At 43.8% G+C, this 22246-nt stretch overlaps 2 protein-coding genes across 3 annotated transcripts; one reads left to right on the forward strand and one right to left on the reverse strand.

The window, feature by feature from the left end:
• Positions 1–1484: 1484 nt before the first annotated feature.
• LOC124660407 lies at positions 1485–5577 on the forward strand. Its single transcript, XM_047198216.1, has 5 exons — positions 1485–1873; positions 2334–3368; positions 3505–3730; positions 4758–4900; positions 4986–5577. The coding sequence occupies exons 1-5, from the start codon at positions 1535–1537 to the stop codon at positions 5286–5288; spliced, it is 2046 nt and encodes a 681-aa protein (XP_047054172.1). The 5' UTR covers positions 1485–1534; the 3' UTR covers positions 5289–5577.
• Positions 5578–5745: 168 nt separating this feature from the next.
• Positions 5746–10407, reverse strand: LOC124660405 (DEAD-box ATP-dependent RNA helicase 40-like). 2 transcript variants are annotated; one of them, XM_047198215.1, is made up of 8 exons: positions 9968–9997; positions 9819–9887; positions 9203–9625; positions 8764–9033; positions 8340–8690; positions 7883–8160; positions 6915–7244; positions 5746–6646 (listed from the first exon to the last, which is right to left on the reverse strand). In XM_047198215.1, the coding sequence occupies exons 3-8, from the start codon at positions 9299–9301 to the stop codon at positions 5941–5943; spliced, it is 2034 nt and encodes a 677-aa protein (XP_047054171.1). In that variant the 5' UTR covers positions 9302–9625; positions 9819–9887; positions 9968–9997; the 3' UTR covers positions 5746–5940. The 2 variants fall into 2 exon arrangements, with proteins under 2 accessions (XP_047054171.1, XP_047054169.1); XM_047198213.1 differs by lacking the exon at positions 9203–9625 and having other exon boundaries at positions 9968–10407.
• Positions 10408–22246: the final 11839 nt, after the last annotated feature.

Raw genomic sequence — 22246 nt, forward strand, 5'->3', positions numbered from 1 at the left:
AATTTAATATGGACTACCTGCAAACTGAAATGAGCGGTATACACACTGAAATTCATCTAAATACATACGAATTCCTAAGGAGGGAGAATGTAGGAATGTTGTGAATAGATGACATCGCCTGAGCTCAAATGAATCCACGAGGTAAAACCAAGGGGTTGATGATGAATGGAGGAGGCAATACTAATGGAGAAAAGCGTTGCACCAATAGTGGACATATGATAGGTTGAAGCTTGGTGGTGGGGATATTAGAGTTTGATGGCGCAAGAGAATGGGTGGATGAATATGGTCGATGTGACATTTGTCGGTAAGACACTAGAGAGCGAATGCCATGTTCTAATTACACCTTTTTCTATAGGAGCTTTCTCCTAGTCCGGTAGCTTTGGGTGGCGAGGCGGTTCCTCGGCAATGCCCACCATGAAGGGCTTGGGTTTTAGAGAAAGGCGATGATGGAAGTTCCGGGAGCGAGGCGGTACACTACGTACCCAGGTTCACGTCCCCGCGGTGGAGGATCGCTACGTCCTGCTAGCAATCCAGTATATGAATATATGTGTACAGGGGGCCGCCATAGGCGGAGTTGTTGGATCTAGTCTAGTTCTAATCCGCGGGTTGCGGTTTCTAGGCGTGTCGCCTCTATAATTATGTTTCTGAATATACGTGTGTCCCTAAGGGGTTCCCCTGCCTGGCTTTATATATCAGCCAAGCTAGGGTTTACAAGAGTCCTAGTAGGATTCGTGTTGGAGTCTTCTTTCCTTGTAGTCCAAGTTGAGGCGCGTGCAGATCCAGCTCGTCGAGTCCTTGTGCTGGTCCAGCTTCATAGTTTGCACCGGGTATGGCAATGTCGAGTACCCGAAGGGTTATGCCTACGTCATTGGGTGACAGGATCTGTAGCATGGAAGCGATGGTACTTCTATCGGGAGTTTTCCGCACGGGGACATTGTGTCCATTGTTGTACCTCAACGTCAAAAAGTGACCACTCCCACCTCAGGCGTCAATTACGGTTGCTTCTCCCCGCCAACGTCTCATGATCTTCTTCAACCTCCAGGTTGTCATGGCATTTCGAAGGCCTTTCGGCGACAGTGTAGTAGGCTCCCACATCCCCGCCTCAAGTGGTTTCATCTCTGGCGACATCGAGGTGGACTGCGCCGAGATGTAGAATCGTTGTGGAGAAGGAGCAGGACTTGATTGTTTTTTACAGTTTTCTCCTAAAGCCCTTAGTGCAAAATGTAAGGGTTTGATTATAATTTCCTTATTTCATGAGTTCCTATATGTAAAATGTAGTTCCACCAATGAATATCAATGAACCTCCCTTGCTGGAAAAAAAAATAGCTTTCAGTGTTTCTTACTCCATGTCAGCAGTCTGATTATCAGACCTAAGGTGCTGACATGGCAACTGATCATGTGTAGTTGACCTGTCAGGCTATTGAATGAGGAGACAGGCACAAGTATAGGGACCATAGTGCAAATCTTGCTCGTCTTCCACCGAGAAAAAAACATCACCAATCCCTAAGCAGGACAGCTACGGAGGGGATCCAGCATGGAACCAGCCCGGCGATCCGCCGGCGGTGCCTCGTCGGACGGCTCCTTTGCGGCTGGATCGGACGCCGACGACGACAGGTACTGCAGCGCCAGCTCCGCGCTCGGGACGCCGAGCTCCATCTCTACCCTCCGCCCCTCCTCCGACTTGTGGGACCACCACATGGACCTCCTCCTCGACGACCCCATCGCCAGCTTCCCCAAGAGCCACCAGCTGACCCGCCTCCACCAATCGCAAACGCCGTCGCAGCAGCGATCGGATCCTCCGACCGCCGCTTTCGCAAGGCCGGAATTGGGTTCTGGTAGGCCGGATGTTCCGCCGCGCACTGATCCCGTCCAGGTACCGTTAGCTAAGTTCAATGCTTACGTAGAGTAGAATGTTAATGCACCGAGTGCGATAAAGAAAAGTGTGGCAAATCATAAAATATCCATCCAATTTTGCACCGAGTTACTCATCCATTTCTCAACTGGTACACCTTGCTTTTATAACTTGAATGAACTGAAAGTAACGCACTGAAATACATAATGTGCATTTTGTCCGTAGAAGTAGATGGCTTGCTAGTGTTACTGCTTACTAGTAGTAGTACAACTTAAAATCCTTATGTACAGCTAGACGCTTAATAGGCCGTGCACTGATTGATTGTTCATTTGACCCTCTACCCCGATCGTCGACTCTTAGTGGTATTGTACATTAAAAAAAATATCATTGCTCCCTTGCTTGATCAAATGGAGTATCCACTGTATGAACCCACATTTTTTCAACCACATTCTTGGAGTAACGTATCTCATTCTAACTCTAGGTGGACATCCTTGAGGAGAGTGATTTATTTGATGATATGGTTCAAGAGATGGAACAAATTTTACTCAATTCAGGGGAGCCCCATGAAAGTGGAACGTCTACAGACAACCGTGCAAGCAATGCTCACCAAAATCTGCATTTCAGAGATGGCAGCACCACTGCATCTACTTCTGGTACAGAGGATGCATATGTATATCCCCTTCCTCGCTATCCTTCCAAAATTGATTCGGTAGAGCTTGTGGGAGCAAAGCAAAGAACAGGGGATGTTTCTTTTGGCGAGAGGATGGTTGGGGTCAAAGAGTACACTGTATACCTATTAAAAGTGAGGAGTGGCGAAGATGAATGGGAAGTTGAACGTCGATACCGTGAATTTTATGCACTTTATCAACAACTTAAGCCCTTCTTTTCTGAGAAAGGATTGAGTCTTCCACCCATATGGATAAATGTAGAAAAAGAGTCCAGTAAAATATTTGGGAATGCATCCCCAGATGTTGTCAATGGACGAAGTGATCTTATTCAAGAATGTTTATGTTCTTTGCTTGTCTCTAATTATCCCTTTGGAACACCAGCCCCTCTGGTTAATTTTTTGTCACCAGGGACACCCGCTTATGAACATAGCTTCTTAAAGACGCTTATTCCCCGATCTTTGCAAAGGCTGAGCAGCGATTTACATGCCAAAGATTCAGACTGCAATGGAGCTTTGCACGAAGATGCTACCTTGATGGGAAAGACAATATCACTTGTTGTGGAGGATAGGCCTCGTAAGTCGACTAGACAGTTGTTGGAGTTTCAACACTACAATTGTGCAGGATGCCATAGGCATTTGGATGCTGGACGAACATTGCTGCAAGAATTTGTACAAACTATTGGATGGAACAAGCCTCGGTTTTGTGCTTACACTGGCCAGTTATTTTGTGCTTCTTGTCACACAAATGATACTGCAGTTCTGCCAGCAAGAGTTTTGCAGCACTGGGATTTTTCTTTATATCAAGTTTCGCAGCTAGCAAAAGCGTATTTGGACTCCATCTATGACCAGGTAACAATACTACTCTATTTCTGTTTTTCTTTTTACTTGTGTACTTTTCCCCAATCGTATTAAATGGTTATTTTTATTTTCAGCCTATGCTCTGTACTTTTCCGCAATCGTATTAAATGGTTATTTTTATTTTCAGCCTATGCTCTGTGTAAGTGCTGTCAACCCTTTCCTATTTGCTAAAGTGCCTGCTCTGCTTAATATCATGAGTATCCGGAAGAAAATAGCTGCCATGCTTCCTTGTGTTCAATGTCCTTTCCGGAACTCCATATTTAAAGGACTAGGAGTACGAAGATACATTCTTGATGGGAATGACTTCTTTGCGCTCCGTGACCTTGTTGATCTGTCAAAAGGTGCTTTTGCAGGTACTTTTATTCATGAACTTATATGTTATTCCATACATGAACTTTTAGTGTAATATACTGTGTGTGCCTTTTGTTGTACCGGAGGTTTATATTTTTTCAAACAGCAAGGTTAAATTTTGTTTATTGTGTGATTGAGAGAAGGTTTATCTGACAAATGCATTTATTGTGCTCTGTAGCTTACATGCTTTGGTATGGTAGACATGCTCGATGAGATTACCATTTATTGGCATTTCTCCCTTATTTTGATCTGTCAAACAGAAAGTGCAGTCTGTATAAAACTGTTGAAGTTAGGATACTGAGACCCTGTTTTAAGAAGCTTCTTCTGCAACCATGCCTGAATGCCTCGTCCAGAAGAAATAATTAGATTCTGCATATCTGTTTTTGTTTCTAACTTCTCCTCAGTATGGCTATTTCATATACTACCTCCATTCCATAAAACAAGGCATATAAATTTAGTCAAAAGTTAACATTGCTTAAGTCTGACTAAGTATAGAGACAAAAATATGAGCATCTGCAATACCAAATCTATATCAATAGACCCACCATAAGATGTATTCTCATATGTATTTATCCACTATTGTAAATAGTGTCATTTTTGTGTAAAACTTCAGCCAAACTTAATATGCTTGGACTTTTGACTAAAAATACACACCTTGTTTTTTTGGAACGGAGGTAATATGCGGGGTCCTGTCATTGTTCACGTATGGCTCATGTTTGATGATACAAAAAGTTGGAGTACAGAATCGCAAGCCATTAGACGATAATTCAAATCATGCTCTCAAGCTGAATATACATGCTTTGGTCATCTTGTTGGTATGATTGTTTCACATGCGGGGTCCTGTCGTTATTGTTCACGTATGACTCTTGTTTGATGATACAAGAAGTTGACTCATGTTTGATGATACAAGAAGTTGACTAATGCTCTTGTTAACTACAGAATCGCAAGCCATTAGATGATAGTTGATATAATGCTCTTGAGGCTTCTTTTTTTTGCATAACTGATACAAAATCTGTTTACTTGGCACAGCACTTCCAGTTAAGGTGCAGACAATATCAAATAGGATACTTGTACACATCACAGAGCAATGCCTTGTGTGCTATGATGCCGGTATTCCTTGTGCTGCTCGACAAGCTTGTGATGATCCCCTGGCCCTTATTTTTCCATTTCAGGTGCGCTGCCAAGTCTTTGACTTCTGATTCTTAGCAGCTTCTATCAATTCCTAAATCAAATACTTTTATTTTATGTTTATTTCAGGAGGATGAAGCTACAAGATGTTGCTCCTGTGGGTCAATCTTCCACAAACAATGCTTCAGGAAAATTAGTGATTGTCCCTGTGGTAAGACTGCCAACACAGGCGCGAAAATCGTGGCACTGGAGCAAGCACTAGATGGCGGCTCAAATAGGATGTCAACTGAGTTGATCCCGCACCCTTCTTTTTCTTCATCGTCTGGTTTTTTCTCTGGTATTCTTTCGAAAGCAAGGCCAGATAAGATTTGGAAAGCAAGAAACAGCAGTCCTGTAATTTTGATGGGTTCACTGCAAGATACGTCTATGTGAGCTTCAGCTCAGATGATGTTTGTTTGTGTAGACCTTATCATTGCAATTTTGCCCGCCCAATTTCTTAATCCTTTGCTACGGTATACTACCTAAGAGAGAAAAACATTGGAGGGGATCCTCACTGTTGTTTCTTTATGTTGTAATAAAATGCAATCTTCATTGCTGTTGTGGGTCTCCCATATTCCCATGGAGAAGTTTTTTCCAAGCCTGATTGGAAATTTTGAGCTAGAAACAGAACGATGCATAGTGATTATGATATTAAAACGAAATTCAGTATCAAGTTATTTGATTTTCTTGACAAAAGCTCAAAAAGATCTGTGCTCGAAAGCACCCTGCATGCAAAATAGGAACAGAATAATCATGAGTCTGCATTTTCATACGAAGTTACAAGCCTTGCACCTCCAACTATGGTTCGCAAATGGCAGGTAGCTTAAGTTAAGAGTGCGACAAGGAAATCTTAAAAGCAACAATTCAATCATAACAAGTCTTAACATGGAATGTTATACAAGAAACAACAATTCGATTATAACATGGAATGTTATACAAGAAACAACAATTCGATTATAACAAGTCATAACATGGATTGCTTGCAGATAGCAGCAAGATCATTCAAAGCATCACTGCAAATGCACGCTGCTGCTCCAGGAATATTTCACTTAGCATCACCATTCTGCACAGCTGCACTTGCCCGATGATCATCATCAGCTATTATACCTTCCTCTCCCTCGTCATCTATCATACCTTCCTCTTCATCCTCCCTGTTCCTGCTGCGGTGAGGTGGAGACACAGGTTCAGGCTTTACAGAGACTTCAACAGGCTTGGCATCCACCACAGGGTGACCATTAGGTGAGCCCCTGCCTTTGCCATTATAAACAGGGCTGTGCGGAGCAGATTTGTCATCCTGCGGACTGGGCGAGCGATCCAGATCAACCTTTCCCATCTTCTCATCCTCCACGTGATAGTCATCTTTCTGGTCAGAGTGATTCCTATTATCATTTGAAGGCTCGATTTTGGGTGAGCTTTTGTGCTCCACCACATGGCCAGAGTCAGGACGTGCAGATCCAGAGCCAGCTCTTCTTTCAGTCCTACGTCTAGCACCAGGGCTATGACTCCTACTGCGGCTGGCACGACGGTTCCTAGTGTAACTCCTGCTCCTGCTCCTGCTCCTGCTCCTGCTTCTGCTTCTGTTCCTGTTCCTGCTTCGGCTCCGACTTCTAGTTCTGCTTCGGCTAGTCTGCACATCATGGCGGCGCCTCTTTGGGCTTGGGCTACGCCTATCACTGTCGCTCCTGCTACGGCTTCTACTGCGACCTCTACCAGACCTGCGAGACCGTCCATCAGATACACCACGATCATTCCTGCACGCATCGGAAACATACAGTAAAGACCAGTATTTGGCTCGGGAACACAAATCAACGTAGAATAACAAAACAAGGATAAAGTTGTAAATACTACTACTTCATGGCAATTTTCTAATCTCAAATTACTTCATTTAGAACTAACACAAGATATTCAGTCTCTGGTATCATCAGCAGTTGTACACCTTGTGGGTTTTCACCAGTAAGACTAAATAAAAAGGTCTGACACCACTCCTTTACACATAAAACAGAAAGAGAAGGATCAAACCTGCTACGGCCACCGTAATCATCCTTTCCACGGCCACCACGACCACTCTCTAACCTCCCACCATACCTTGAATCGCCACCACCCCTCTCAGAACGAGTTGCCCATTTGTTACGCTTCCTACCACGCCCACCCCGAGAGACCATGTCCATTAGTTCAGGAGGAACATCTTGGTCTGCCCCTTCCAGAATTTTAATAAGGTCGGCCGCATATTTTGAATCCTGGTCGCACAGAAATGTATAGGCCAAACCAGTGGCACCAGCCCTCCCTGTCCTTCCAATCCTGTGGACATAGTCCTCAACACCAGTGGGGAAGTCATAGTTGATCACAACCCTATGTCAAGAAAAAAAAAGAGGATATTTGAGAACGTTTCTGAGATTTGAAATACTGGAAGTAGAGTTTTCATCAAAACAATGCTTGAACTACAAATAACAAAATGACAGCTCTCCCCAAGATTTCCTGTGTAGTCCTGTTCTCGTTATATGTTGTTGATCTAGGGTCATTTCAGTCAGTATATTTAAACATATTTAGGTGCAGATGACGAGGAAAGTTAAATTTGTGTCAGCAAACTTTACAGCAGATGATAGACAGGTTAGGCCTTATTGACTGTACTTCCATATTTAGGGTGCGGCTGGTTTAAGATCAAACCTCCCGTGCAAAGGGGGCTCCATATTCCAAAAAATAGCAACAGAAAAAGGACAATTTTTTCATAATCTAAAGAGGTAGCATAGGTATTGGACACAGCTCAAAATTAATTACTCTTAAACTTCAGGAGTATCATGGATCACATGGGAATCCATTCTAAATCACTAAAAAATTCAAATTGTTTAATTAGTGGAATTATTATGAATATTGGTCATTTAATAAATATAGATGAAGTAGCACCATGTATTTACAAAACAAATATAAGATAACTGAGAAATCTACAACGTATACAATATCATAACACAGAATATTAGTATGCCCACTACCTGATATCTTTGATGTCTAAACCACGCGCCGCAACATCTGTTGCCACCAAAATAGGAGATCGGCCAGATCGAAATTGACTCAGAACCTTCTCTCTTTCATTTTGAGACTTGTCGCCATGAATGGCAGCAGCTCCAAAATGTCTATCGAGTGTCCTTGAGAGTTGGTCACACATTCTCTTGGTGGTACAGAATATTAGTATCTTTGAACCTGAATCATGGGATCGCAATATCTGCTCCAGACGCCGAAGCTTTTCTGAGGGAGTGATCACCTCCACATGCTGGGAGAAGAACAGGTTAAGAATACAGGAACAGTTTCTATAGACTATAACATAAGTTTATTTAGGACATCTACAAAAGCACAAAACAGATAAAACTCATATTTAATAGCAATGTACTTCATGAAAGGCAAAAATGTTCCTTCCAAATACATCAGTGCAGTACAAGGCACATCCCGTACCTGAGTAATAGCTTTATTAGCAACAAGCTCGTCCACACTTCCAATGGTCACCTGGACAGGGTGAACAAGAAGCTCATCTGCAATTCTTCGGACTTCCTTAGGCCAAGTAGCAGTGTACATAAGGGTTTGCCGACTAGAAGGTATGTCTCTCACAATCTTTCGTATTTGCGGTTCAAACCCCATGTCCAACATGCGGTCAGCCTCGTCTAGAACAAGGTACGAGACCTGCTTTAGGCTTATCTTCCGCATTTCTAGAATGTCATTCAGCCTTCCAGGTGTTGCAACAACAATGTCAACCCCTCTTTCTAAATCTCTTAACTGGGGACCCTTAGGAGCGCCACCATATAGGCACTAAGAGACAAAGAACCGGCATCAGGTAATGCGCATATGATCCAGGAAGAAAAAAAAAGCTATGAAAATTTACCGTGGAAGAAATTCTAGATGATCTGCCAAATTTGACAGCTTCTTCCAGAATCTGTGTTGCAAGCTCTCTGGTAGGTGCCAAAACTAACACCGTCGGGCCAGACCTTGTGCTGTTCTGCAGACGCTTTATATGCAAAAATCCAGGAAGCAGATACCCAAGAGTTTTCCCAGATCCTGTCTTGGCAATAGCTACAACATCTTGATTCTGCAAGGCAATTGGCCACGACTGGGCTTGGATAGGCGTCGGACTTGGGAATCCAGCACGTTGTATCTGGAAAAAGAACGAGGGGATGGAAGGCAAAGGCAAACAAAATAAGGACACCATAATAATAATAGGGCTAATGTGTTTCTACCTAGATCTGCTATAGCTCCCACTTTAAACTCTACTTACTGAAAGTAACAAATAATCAACAATATGCGAAGTCAATATGAGGCCGTACGAAAGAAAATGCATCCTCAGACTTGTGGACGCAAGGTGAAGTAGAAAAGGCTCTAACAGAATCCTTGGAGTCAGGCTCCCTCGGCCATGGATCGTTCATCCACAGGCCCCTTCCGGCAGCTGCCAAGTGGTCCAATATCTGGACGCGGGCAGCTTGGGTGAGACCTCCATAGGCCCCAGAAGAGGCCCGCCATCCATGCGAGGAGCCTTTCCCAGGAATTGGACGCGAAGCAACGAGTCTGCGTCGGCCGACGTAGGTGGCCTTCTAGACCATGGGCAGCAGGGAGCGAGCCGCCTCGGGTGTCCACCAACCCGTGGCAGCTCCATCAACGACAGCTGCCCTCAGCCCGCCGAAATTATAGATCGGCCGAGGGCGCACGAAGCAGTGTGCGACATTAGCTCCAGCTCGGAGCAAATATCGCATCTGCCACAGAGATGTAGATAAGTAATTGACTCGCAAGCGGCTCTGATTTAGCACAATCAAGCAAGCAGATAAAGATAATCAAGCGTGCGCTGTCTCCGTGACCAAATCAAACTGCGATCCCTTGCATCCAACTCTGTTTTGGGTTAGTGTTAGATTGCGGGTGGCGATGATTCATCGCCGAGCTTATGCATACCTCCTTGAGTATATCCGAAGGGATGACACCAGAGTCAAACGCAGTTATTGGAGCCGGCACGTTATCCCCCTGCAACGAAAAAGTAGGTAGCGAGTAAGTAAGCAACATGCTATGAGCACGGGAAGATGTAACGGGAGGAGGATCCTTACGATGACTGTGATCTCGTGGCGACGGCGGTATGCCTCGGCGGACGGATCATCGGGTGCGGCGGTAGGAACGAGGGCGGCAGGGGGAAGATGGTGCGCCGGCTTGGAGTTGGGTTCGTCGTGGCGCCGGCGGTCGCGGTCTCTGTCTCGGTCCCTGTTGTCACGGCGAGGCGGGGTGCGGGAGCGGGAGCGGGAGCGGGAGCGAGATCGGCGGCCGCGGGCGCGCGGAGGCGGGGGCGGGAGCGGCGGGGGCGGCGGCAGCAGAGCTTCCGGGGGGAGGGGCTTCTCGTACTGGGTGACGTTGGTATCCGGGTTCCAGTAGTAGAGGTAGCCGGTGGTGCCGTCGACAAGGCCGCGCCACGGCTTGGGCACCGACGGGTCGTCCGGCGCGTACCGTGGGGCCGACATCGGCAGATCTGGGCCGATATCTGGTCTCCGGCTAGGACGGGCGCGGATTCGCCGGCAGAGGCGCAGCTGTGGTGCGCGGCGGGCGGCGGGCGGCGGCGAGGACAGGGGATGAAAGAGGCAGGCGAGGGAGGGTCGATGCCCTAGAAGACTAGCTCTCGCTTTTTATTGTGGATTTTGCGATGGACGAGTTCGGAACGAGTTAAGCCCAGGGAGGGAAAGCCCAACTCGGAGTAGCTCGCAGGCGGGTGACTGACGACCACACGATTTCTTGCTCCTCTCCACAAAATCTAGCCTTCGCCTGCCCGAAAAAGACTAGTGCTTGCCTACACCAAACTGCAGCATGCGCAACGTTATCATCCCACTGGCCAGTGCTAAGCAAGACCACGACAGGGTGATACTACAACAAATATTGTACATCGTGGTAAATTTAGCTAGTACAAATATTGATCATAATAGTTTCGTGTCATGCTATATAACTGTATTGATAGGAAACATTGGTGCACGTGTGTTTTTTTTAAACAAAACAGGTTCCTAGTAAGCATACGCAAACTAGTTCATTGAGGCAGACCTCCCCCAGTAACCAAGGCTTTTAGGAAGGCCCCTGCACCTAAGAGCACGCACCATGTTGCCTAAACCTAGCAGCAAGCCGCCACGATATGCAGCCCTACCTCCCGCCTCTCACCTTGCTAGCAGTCGGGCATCTCTGATGGGCGCTTCTGCCTGCGTCTCTGCACGGCAACCAGCCGTCGATGCCACCTCTGGCCAATCTGAGTGACCCTCCCCCATCTCCATCTCCCCTATGAACCGGAGAGAAGAGAGTCTTAGAGAGATGCAACCTGGAAGAGGAAGAAAGGAGAAGAAAAAGGGTCTGCTCAAGTGACATCAACCGATCTTTATTATATCAACGTCTTCCCACGTTGAGGGTAACACATGAATCCAATTGATTCTTCTAAGAAGTCGTTTGGAAGCCAGGTTTTCATTTCATTTGTAGCATTTTGAAATGAATACATGTATTCATTTCATTTACATTGTAATTCCAGAAATGGACACTTGTTTGGTTGCCACAGGAATTGTAAATGACGGAGAATTCAATATTTAATTTGTTTGATTGCCATGAATTGTGAATGACGAGTTTCAGTTAGGAATTGTGATTACACATGGCATCATTTTCTGGATTTCCCAAATGAAATGATGGCCCAGTTTGGCAGTCAAACGCCACCTATGGAATTTTAAAATGAATTCCAGGATTCTAGACTCAAATGATGGATACCAAACGACCTCTAAGATTGATTTGACTTGAGTTGTAGTAACATCGTGTAGTTCAAGTCCTTAATTCGAAATCTGGAAATTTAGCAACTCTTGAGCTAATGCGGATTCATAGATGAATATTTACGTATCTGCTGGTGCAGTATAGTTCGAGTCAAACTGCTCTTAAACCGTTTAGAGTCTGAGAATATGTATAAAAGTAATTTCGTAGTTGTCGTTCTTAGCTTTTCATCATTTCTCTATCAGGTAGTAACCATGTTCCTAGGTCGAATTATAATTAGTTGCACAACATATGGGGTATATATTATAACTTTTAGATGCCTGTAATGATATAATTTTTCAGGTTTCGGGTTATATGGTTCTATGCGAATATCACATGGCATGTCCTGTTTTGTACATGGTAAACTAAATACCTAAAACTGAGTGGTTAATCTTGTTTATTTGAATATTGCTTTAGAGTCAAAGTTATCAAGTAATGGATGTATATATAAGAATGCATATTATTTGTCATGATTGGAAACTAGAAGCTTGGGCTTAGGATTAACTGTAAGAATATGTGAGAGGTTGATGATGGCACATAGATTCGAGGCTTATGTTCATTCCGTATGATGCTTCCGAATGCAATGTTTGTGATTTTTATCTTCTTGCTTAACAGGTGATTTTGCTTTGTCTTGTTGATTGATTTGTGAGGTCACTCCATCGGGCGCTAAAAGGCAAGTACATGTGGGATGGTAATCACAGTGTGATCTCCCATCCCCAAATGTTCTCTTATCACTGAATATGCATTCTTTTGGGTTGTCATCTTTGGCCCTCGTGTTGATATGTTTGTTCGCTAAGACTTCTGTGTTGACGATGAATTCTCCTTGTTGGTATTGCATATTTATGTGTTGTTGTAGCGGGGTGACATTCCTCGTTTCGAGTTTAAACATGAAATGGAATAAAACATGACCATGTTAATGCATTTAGTGAGACCTTCAATGATGGGTTGCGATCCACATTAGAGGCACTCTCCACAAGTTGGAGTGAGTAGATGTCGATGGACATCTACTCAGCTATACCGGTAAAAGTAATGAGATGAGATGCCAGCAATAGAAACTATGAGACCTTCAATGATGGGTTGCGATCCACATTGGAGGCACACTCCACAAGTTGGAGTGGGTGGATGCCGACGGGTGCCACTCAAACTTTACCGGTATCAGCAATGAGATGGGATGAAACAAAGACATAAAGAAACTGAGATGAATATGCGTTGATATACATCTAGTTATGCCAAAAACACCATTAATCTGTTACCATGTATTGTGGCGAGTGACACTTGCTTGGTTGTGCTTTCCATTACACTAACCGATGATAATTTTGTGATTTTGTTTTGCTTGCTAACGAGAGGTGACATGTGTGATCGTTACTTGTGTGACTTTTGAGGAATGCCATGGATGCTGCTCTATGTGATGAAACTTTATTTATACAGGAGTGAGGAGTGAGTTGCAGGTTTGGGATATGAATGACTTGCAATTCTTAGTTCAGAATAATACCTTTCCTAATATGCTTGCTACCAGCAAGAAAATAGATTGCGCGAGTAGCCTTTATAGATTTGTTAACATAGTGATCACAATAGTCTTGTTTATTTGTTAGAAACAGTGTGCCATGTGTTATATCTAAGTGTGTAGCTTGTGTTAATGTAGTCTTTTGCAAGTACAACCTAGTGCTAGTGTAGGAAATACACAGAATCTATAATCGATATGTTCCATAACCTGAGATGAGACGTTGCACTGTTTTTATCATTTTGTTGTGCTTGTTGAGTTGGTGAGCTCACCCTTGTTGTTGTCAACACCCGGATTTTTAGGTCCAGATGCCTATTATGCCATTCCTCGCAATCCCAGGAATATTGTTTTTGCGAGACATAATAGATTGATATCACAACACATCATTCATTACAACACATAATCGTCTTACAAATAAAGGATCACATGATCCAGTCTCATTACAATAATAGAAGTTCTATTGATCAATTACATAACACATAGCGGAAGCGAAATAGCGTAGTAGTAGTCCATCTATTCCACGAGCAACTCGTTGACGTCGAGAGTGATCCTAGTTGTCGTAGACGTCCTGCTGTCCTTCTTCCGGGTTCTGGTACTCGTCTTCATAGTCTGGCCATTTGAATAGCCAGGGACACAGCCATGAATACTTTAAAGTACTCGCAAACTAATACTAAGGTAAACACTATCAACTATAGTAAGGGGGTTCCAAGCTCTAGTTTCATTTGCAGAAAGCCAGTTTTATTTCATAAGCACTTTAATAATCAAAAACTCCTCATTTGCCTAACTCAAGTGGGAACATTAGTGTCATTCCCACAACTCAGTGGTGATTCAAAGTCAAAGTCACCTTTCAATTCAAATCACAAGTCACCATTCATATTTTTAGAAAAGTTCTGATGACGGAACGAGTATGGCCTTTCCAACTCGTCCATGACCGCGGACGCGTCTATTCGAATAGGTTTACACTCTGCAGAGGTTGTACACTTGTGCCACAACAATTGCAATAGTTCGTCGGGGTAACTGGCCCTGATTTATCGTACGCAGTACGCGAACTACCAATCCTAACCTTTCATTTACACACCCTAGTATAGGCACCTCTCCCCATGAGCTTGGCCTCCCAGTGAAGACAGACCGTCAGCCTGGGAACTGCACAGGGCTTGGGCCGGACATTCACCTCATTTCACGTCATGTCACATCATTCCTTTTGTTGTAGAGGCAGCCTCCGGCATAACCCCGATGACACTTGTTTTAGAGGGAACACATACTAAGACACATAAATTTCCAGCTAAGCCTTACCCAGATTCAGGTATTGTGGGGGTACTTGTAAAATTGGAATGGTATCGCATCCGAACCCAACCATCAGTTTTTGGTAAAATTCACCAAGTCATTCACAAGTCATATTCACCTTCAAAATCTTTCAATAGAATGACTCATCATTCCAAGGTTTTCAAAGTCATTGGTTTTCACAAGTTCCCATCTATAGTAGTCGATTTTAATCTTTAGCACTAGCAACTAGTTATGAGGGGTGCTAAGTAACTTGGATTGCTCTAGGCTAAATTTGATACTCTTGCACTACTCCATAACTAAACTAAGTGAATCAGGAATCAAAAAGATACTTTGATAAAAAAAATTAGTAAAGCTTGTAAAGTAAAAACTTGGGATAGGAGCATTAAGCATAAAATAAAAGTAATGGTGCCTTGCTCTTGTAGAGATTTGCATTAGTCTAGTTGCATTGGTAATAGCTTGCAAACAAAATAGCTTGCATTAGTCTAGCTTGCCTTGATTGGTGAGGTGATCAAAGTTTTCTGGCTCTTCCTCTTGGTAGAAGACCTCTTCCTCTTGATAGTCTCCGGTACTAGCGTCTATAAACGAATACGAGGATACAATCACCAAACAACACTTAAGTAATCTTAATTAGCCTTATTGGCTCACACAAATGATCTAGCATCACTACTTAACATTTATTCACAAATTATGCTAGGGTTTCCTTATTTAACATTAGGAGAATAATTTCCTCTCATTGAAAATTGGAATTAGGGTTTCTCTTTGGTTTGGAGAAATAATTTCCTCTCATTGAATTCTTCTTAAGATTTAATCTTCTCAAATAACCAGGGATGATTCCATGTTGACCAAGGTCAACACTTCACACTTATCATTTGAGAAAAATGATTTAAATGAGATTCATCATCTCATGTGATTTAAACAACCATTGTAAATTAAAAAGCTATTTTGATTTAAATTCCACAAGTGAGCAAATATGATATCATGCAACTAAGGACCTCACATTACTGTATAACACTTGGGAAAGTGATTTAAATGAGGTGCTACACCTTATAGATTTAAAACCCTAAAATTTGAAATAGTTTAAATGGACTAGTATTGACTACATAGCCAATATTTTGCTTCTAGCCCATGATCATGTACAGAACCTATCTCATATTTTTACATAGTAAATTAGAGTTTGTGAAAAGTGAATTATTGCAATTGGATTTACTTCAAAATTCAAATTGGTTGATTTTCTATATTTATTTGAATAGTGAAAAGCCTCTGTTTTGTTATTTTTGCTATTCAAAATCTACACAAGGTATGGGGTTGAAACCAGTGGGGTTTGCTAGATCAATTCATAAGCTTTCTGGAACAATTTGAATTGCTAGATTTGAGTTTGTAGAATTGAAACTATTCAATTTTTAGCACGGACCAGTATTGAAATATTTGCTGAATCAAATTATTTGAATTAAGCTAGACGGGCTAGGCGGGAAAGCAATTGGGCCGAAACGTTTGAAAACAGAGAAAAGCCAGCCCAACTACGACGCGGGCCAGCTGACTAGAGGTCCCACTAGTCAGAGACTCAGCTCAACCGAAACGGTAAGCTCTGACCTGGACCGTTGGATTAGATGTGGATCGGGTGGTCGACAGTCGTCGTCGTCGACGGGGGAGAAGACCTTGCTGCGACGGCGAGGTAGGGGGTCGGCGGCGTGACGGAGCTCCGGCGAGGGGTGGCGCGGAGGCTAGGCGACGTTGTCGATGACGAGACGTCGACTGGTACCGGTGGCGGAGCTTGAGGTGGGCTAATTTGACGACGGCGAGGAGCTACTGTGGCGGTGGTCGGCGATGAAATTGGAGCTATTCCGGCTGAATTGGGACAAGGGAAGGGTTCGAGGGGATCAAGAAGGAGGAGGGGAGGCGACTGGTGTGGAGAAATCATCAAGGGGTGCCTCTATTTATAGGAAGGTGAGAGCGCCGTGGATGCTGTGAGGGGTCGTCGACGGCGTGGCGTCTCCGGTGCGCGAAGGGGCAAGCTAGGAGGCGCGTCGTATAGGCGACGGCTAGGCGGAGCTAACGCGCGTGAAGGGATAGCAGAGGGAGGACGAGAGCGTGCTTGCGACGCTCGAGTGCTTGCAGTACGGGCGCGGCAGAGTTGCAATGATGGCGACGGCGACGGTGCTTCCGCGAGCTAGCGAGCATGTCTAGCGTGTAGCCATAGGCGTGGTGATCATGTGTGCCAAGTGGGAGAGGGAGAGGAGGACGAGGGGCTCCAGGCGAGAGGCGTACTGGCGCGTCCAGGATGGTGTCTGGGCGCGCTCACCGCGTGCGTGGACATGTCGTGGCATGGTACTGGGCGTGCAACGTTTGGCCAAGTGCGTGTGTCTCCTTGCTTAGGGCTGGTACGAGCATGCTTAGGGGAGTGCAGGCAAGGCAGTAGACATGGTGAGGTGGGTTGGAGAGGACCAGAGAGGAATGGAGTGAGGGTGGCCGGCATGGAAGAAATTGATCATGGCTTCACTTTCCTCAGGGTTGCAGGGCATAGGATGATGCAGGGATGGTACTAGTAGGTTGATGATCACAAAGCAAAAGAGGTGTAGGCTAAAAACCATTGGACAAAGAGGTGTATTGCATTTTCAGAATTGTGCCTGCAAGGTGTTTGTGGTAATGGCCGCATGAAACTTTTTGTGGAATTTTGCAATTCTTTTTGGTGGAGCTCAAACATATAATTAATGTGAAGGATTGGTGGTGGTGGTATTCATTTTGAAGAAGATTTGCAAAATTTCAAATGTGAGATGATCTTGTTTTCACTCTCGGGTTCCATCTTGGCACATCATTTCTGGTCAACCTAGTCAACTCTAGCCCTGGTGGTCAACACCAACATTGTTCATCATCACTTGGTCTTGGATGAGGTGGCCTTACTTGACCAAGTCTGGTTTAGGAATAAAAAGATAAGGAGGGGCAAAGTGGTGAAGAAAATAAAAAGGTGACATATGACCATTATCATATGTGTGTAAGTTTTGAGATTTGCTTTGGTTTGATTCTTGTTTCTTTGATGAAATTGTGTTTGTTTATCATATCTAAGCCTTCTACAAGCAAGAGATCAAGTAATGGTGGCCTTTGGTGAAGATTTGCAAAATTGGCCTTATGTGTATGTGAGTGAAATTGGGATTTTCTCCCTATTTGATTTCTCTCCATTTGATTTGACTTTTCTTGACTCTAATGTGATTCTTATTAGTTTAGAAACATTTTCAAACCATTGAATCCATTTCAAAAGGTCTTGTTCAAAGATTTGCAAAATTGGCCATAACACATAAGAGGTGATATGCCAAATTTCATTATTTTTGTAAATTGTTCCCCTTGCTTTACTTGGGCATGGGTTAGGGTCAATTTAGTGTTATATTAGGTTTGGAGAAGGTTTCACATCATTTGGTCAAGGTTTAAAGTCATAGGGCCATAATTGGGTATTATGGCTATGTGTCACATATGCCTCTATGCATATGTTGCATTTGAGTTTTAATTTGACTTGGCTTGACCCAAATGGTGTTTTTGAGTGTTGAAATGGTATATAGGAGTGATCCCACCATTCACAACAAGTCTTAGGGTCAAGATTCCCAAATTCACAAATTTGCTATTTTACTCTTATATGCCTCTATGGCATTTTTAGTTTCTTTTTATTTTCTTTGGATTCAACTTGGATTTGGTTTGATAAGTACTAGGTAAAGTGTAAGAAGGTTTTCCAACCTCTAAACAAAGTATAAGAGCTTAGGGTAAAGATTTACAAAAATAGTCATAGGCACAAATGCCTTTTTCTTAATAAATTTCCTTTTATTTTATTTTCACTTGGGTGATGAAAAGATGGGTGAGGTTTAGGGTTTAAGCTCACCTCAAAATACTTTAACAAGCAATCATGGCAATAGCACAAGAATTAAGCAAGATCACTATGCATCAAACTTAAGTTCAGAAAAGTTTTTGTTGGTTCCAAAATTTGGAATTAGGGAAATGCATTTGTTTTGGTTTTGAAATTTTTGGGATGTTACAAACCCTTCCCCCTTAAACAAATCTAGTCCCGAGATTTTAAGAAAAGTTAGGTTCCTAAGAGAGATTGAGCATTTTGATTAACAGGAAGACATACTTGGCATGGTGTGGGGTGCTTCCTGAGCTTCATTGGCAGTCATGTGGTAGAAACGGCCGTTGTTGTTGTTCTGGTTCCTTCTACCGGCAAAGCGGCGCTGTTGCTGAGCAGGTGCAGCGGTGTTGGCGGCAATCTTGGCAAGCTTCTTGGGACACTCATTGGAGTAGTGACCCACAACTCCACATTCATAGCAGTTTACCGTTGACTTGTCCTTCGGGGTGACGGGGATGGCATTGCTTCTAGTTCTCGGGCCAGTGTTGGTGTTGTTGTTGTTCCCATTGTTGCTGTTGCTGTTGAGGTTGTTGTTGTTGTTACCTCCGGGCTTCGGGGGTCCTCCGTTGTTGTTGGTGTAGTAGGGGCGATAACTCTGAGCAGGGGGCTTGTTGTGTCTTGGGGTGAATCCTCCAGAGGAGTTGTTGCGGTACTTCTGGGTATGATGGGGTCCATTCTGGTTCATCATCCTGCGCTTGCGGTTCTCGTTGGCCTGATGCAGCTTTCCTTCCATCTGTATGGCTGAGTCCACGAGGGCTTCGAGGTCAGCGAACGGAATATTCACTAACACAGTTTGCATCTCATCATGCAGTCCGTTCAGAAATCTTTCCTTTCTCTTCTCATTGGTGTCGGTATCATCCGGGGCGTACCTTAACAGAGTGAGGAATCTGTCGCGTTATTCCACCACGGACATTCTTCCTTGCTTGAGTTCGCGGAACTCGTCTCTCATCTTCTTAATCAGTCCTTGGGGCACATGGTACTTGCTAAACTTCAGCTTGAAGTCTTCCCAGGTCATCATATGTCCCGCATTCATGGCACGGGCACTTGTCCACCAGGCTCTGGCAGGTCCTGACAGGTAGTGGGTGGCGAACAATACTTTTTCTGCGGCTTCAACTCCCGCAACTTCGAGGTTATTCTCCATGGTCTGGAGCCAGTCATCTGCGTCAAGTGGCTCTTCGGTCTTGCTAAACATCGGAGGGTTGGTGTTCTGAAAGTTCTTCAGTTTCAATCCAGGGTGATCGTGGTTTCCGTGGCCTTGATTGTTCTGAGCTATCTGTTGCAGTGCGGCAAGGTTTGCTTGGCGTTCAGCTCTTTCGGCTTCTCGGTCTGCCATCATCGTTTGCATCAGTTGCATCATGGCATCCTGGGTGGCGTTGCGGGTTGGTGGGGCCATCTGAACATTGAGGTAGATGAATAGATAAGAGGGAAATTTCTAGGGTTTGTTTTGTTAAAGTTAAAAAGTTCATCAATTGAAAACTTGAGTAGTGTTGCGGGGGTAAAAACCAACAGCACTTTTTCATTCATACCAAACATCACATATTACAACGTTAACACACCGTTGGTTTGAAGAACCATTCATTCGCTCTACTATACAAGGGGATCCTGATACAACTCACACCTACTTAAGTGCTGGGGTGATACCACTCTTCAGGGTGGAATTCTTCGTCTTCACGGGTAATGTGCTTGGCGAGAGGCGAGGGCGTTGTCCAAATCCCTGCGGGTTTTGTACATCCTGAAGTCCTGGGGTGCTACATAGGGGTTCATCTCCGTGTTCGGGGGCATGGTCATCGGTCTTCCCATGGAGTCCTGTCTTGGGTAGTAGATGAAGCGAGTGTTCTTGATCTTGTTCTCATTTTGTCCGCACAGACGGAAAATTGCTTCTTGCATAGCTCGGACTAGTCCTTCCTTCCAAGTGTTTCCCGTTACAGAAAACCAGATGGTTTCCCATACCGGGGCTCCAAGCTTTCTTCGTAGATCAGTAGAAACTTCCCACCGAGGTGGTTCTCCGGAGTGGTTGTTGAGGGGTATTCCGAAGAACTCGGGATACGGGTGTCCTAGATATTCCACTAGTTGCTTCAAATCCTTTTCGAACCTTAGGTCGCCTCCGGGACCAAGCTGATAGAACTCCCATTGGTACTCCATCTGTGAGCAATTAGGATAAGTAAGTTAAAGAAATAGTCAAGTGTGCAAAATTTTAGGTAGGCTTGCAAAGAAAGTAGAGTATAGATTTCTTATTTTTAAAAAAGATTTCAAGGATAAGAGTAAGAACAAGTTTTCACAAATATTCACTTCATTGGTTTTTGAAACTAAGTTTTTCAGACGTCCATTTTAACTAGGGTCTCCTAAGGTCAAACAATGGCTCTGATACCAACTTGTCAACACCCGGATTTTTAGGTCCAGATGCCTATTATGCCATTCCTCGCAATCCCAGGAATATTGTTTTTGCGAGACATAATAGATTGATATCACAACACATCATTCATTACAACACATAATCGTCTTACAAATAAAGGATCACATGATCCAGTCTCATTACAATAATAGAAGTTCTATTGATCAATTACATAACACATAGCGGAAGCGAAATAGCGTAGTAGTAGTCCATCTATTCCACAGGCAACTGTTGACGTCAGGAGTGATCCTAGTTGTCGTAGACGTCCTGCTGTTCTTCTTCCGGGTTCTGGTACTCGTCTTCATAGTCTGGCCATTTGAATAGCCAGGGACACAGCCATGAGTACTTTAAAGTACTCGCAAACTAATACTAACGTAAACACTATCAACTATAATAAGGGGGTTCCAAGCTCTAGTTTCATTTGCAGAAAGCCAGTTTTATTTCATAAGCACTTTAATAATCAAAAACTCCTCATTTGCCTAACTCAAGTGGGAACATTAGTGTCATTCCCACAACTCAGTGGTGATTCAAAGTCAAAGTCACCTTTCAATTCAAATCACAAGTCACCATTCATATTTTTAGAAAAGTTCTGATGACGGAACAGTATGGCCTTTCCAACTGTCCATGACCGCGGACGCGGCTATTCGAATAGGTTTACACTCGCGGAGGTTGTACACTTGTGCCACAACAATTGCAATAGTTCGTCGTGGGTAATCGGCCCTGATTTATCGTACGCGAGACGCGAATTACCAATCCTAACCTTTCATTTACACACCCTAGTATAGGCACCTCTCCCCATGAGCTTGGCCTCCCGGTGAAGACAGACCGTCGACTTGGGAACTGCACAGGGCTTGGGCCGGACATTCACCTCATTTCACGTCATGTCACATCATTCCTTTTGTTGTAGAGGCAGCCTCCGGCATAACCCCGATGACGCTTGTTTTAGAGGGAACCCATACTAAGACACATAAATTTCCAGCTAAGCCTTACCCAGATTCAGGTATTGTGGGGGTACTTGTAAAATTGGAATGGTATCGCATCCGAACCCAACCATCAGTTTTTGGTAAAATTCACCAAGTCATTCACAAGTCATATCCACCTTCAAAATCTTTCAATAGAATGACTCATCATTCCAAGGTTTTCAAAGTCATTGGTTTTCACAAGTTCCCATCTATAGTAGTCGATTTTAATATTTAGCACTAGCAACTAGTTATGAGGGGTGCTAAGTAACTTGGATTGCTCTAGGCTAAATTTGATACTCTTGCACTACTCCATAACTAAACTAAGTGAATCAGGAATCAAAAAGATACTTTGATAAACAAAATTTAGTAAAGCTTATAAAGTAAAAACTTGGGATAGGAGCATTAAGCATAAAATAAAAGTAATGGTGCCTTGCTCTTGTAGAGCTTTGCATTAGTCTAGTTGCATTGGTAATAGCTTGCAAACAAAATAGCTTGCATTAGTCTAGCTTGCCTTGATTGGTGAGGTGATCAAAGTTTTCTGGCTCT

The sequence above is a fragment of the Lolium rigidum genome, chromosome 6 (assembly GCF_022539505.1).
Source record: "Lolium rigidum isolate FL_2022 chromosome 6, APGP_CSIRO_Lrig_0.1, whole genome shotgun sequence".
Lineage (NCBI taxonomy): Eukaryota > Viridiplantae > Streptophyta > Magnoliopsida > Poales > Poaceae > Lolium > Lolium rigidum.

Coding starts and splice junctions, on each gene's coding strand:
- LOC124660407 (XM_047198216.1), top strand. CDS start 1,535: ATGGAACCAGCCCGGCGATCCGCCGGCGGTGCCTCGTCGGACGGCTCC. Junction 3,731..4,757: donor GTCAAAAGGTGCTTTTGCAG/GTACTTTTATTC, acceptor TACTTGGCACAG/CACTTCCAGTTAAGGTGCAG. Junction 4,901..4,985: donor CCCTTATTTTTCCATTTCAG/GTGCGCTGCCAA, acceptor TGTTTATTTCAG/GAGGATGAAGCTACAAGATG.
- LOC124660405 (XM_047198213.1), bottom strand. CDS start 10,372: ATGTCGGCCCCACGGTACGCGCCGGACGACCCGTCGGTGCCCAAGCCG. Junction 8,691..8,763: donor CATCTAGAATTTCTTCCACG/GTAAATTTTCAT, acceptor TTTGTCTCTTAG/TGCCTATATGGTGGCGCTCC. Junction 8,161..8,339: donor CTAATAAAGCTATTACTCAG/GTACGGGATGTG, acceptor TTCTTCTCCCAG/CATGTGGAGGTGATCACTCC.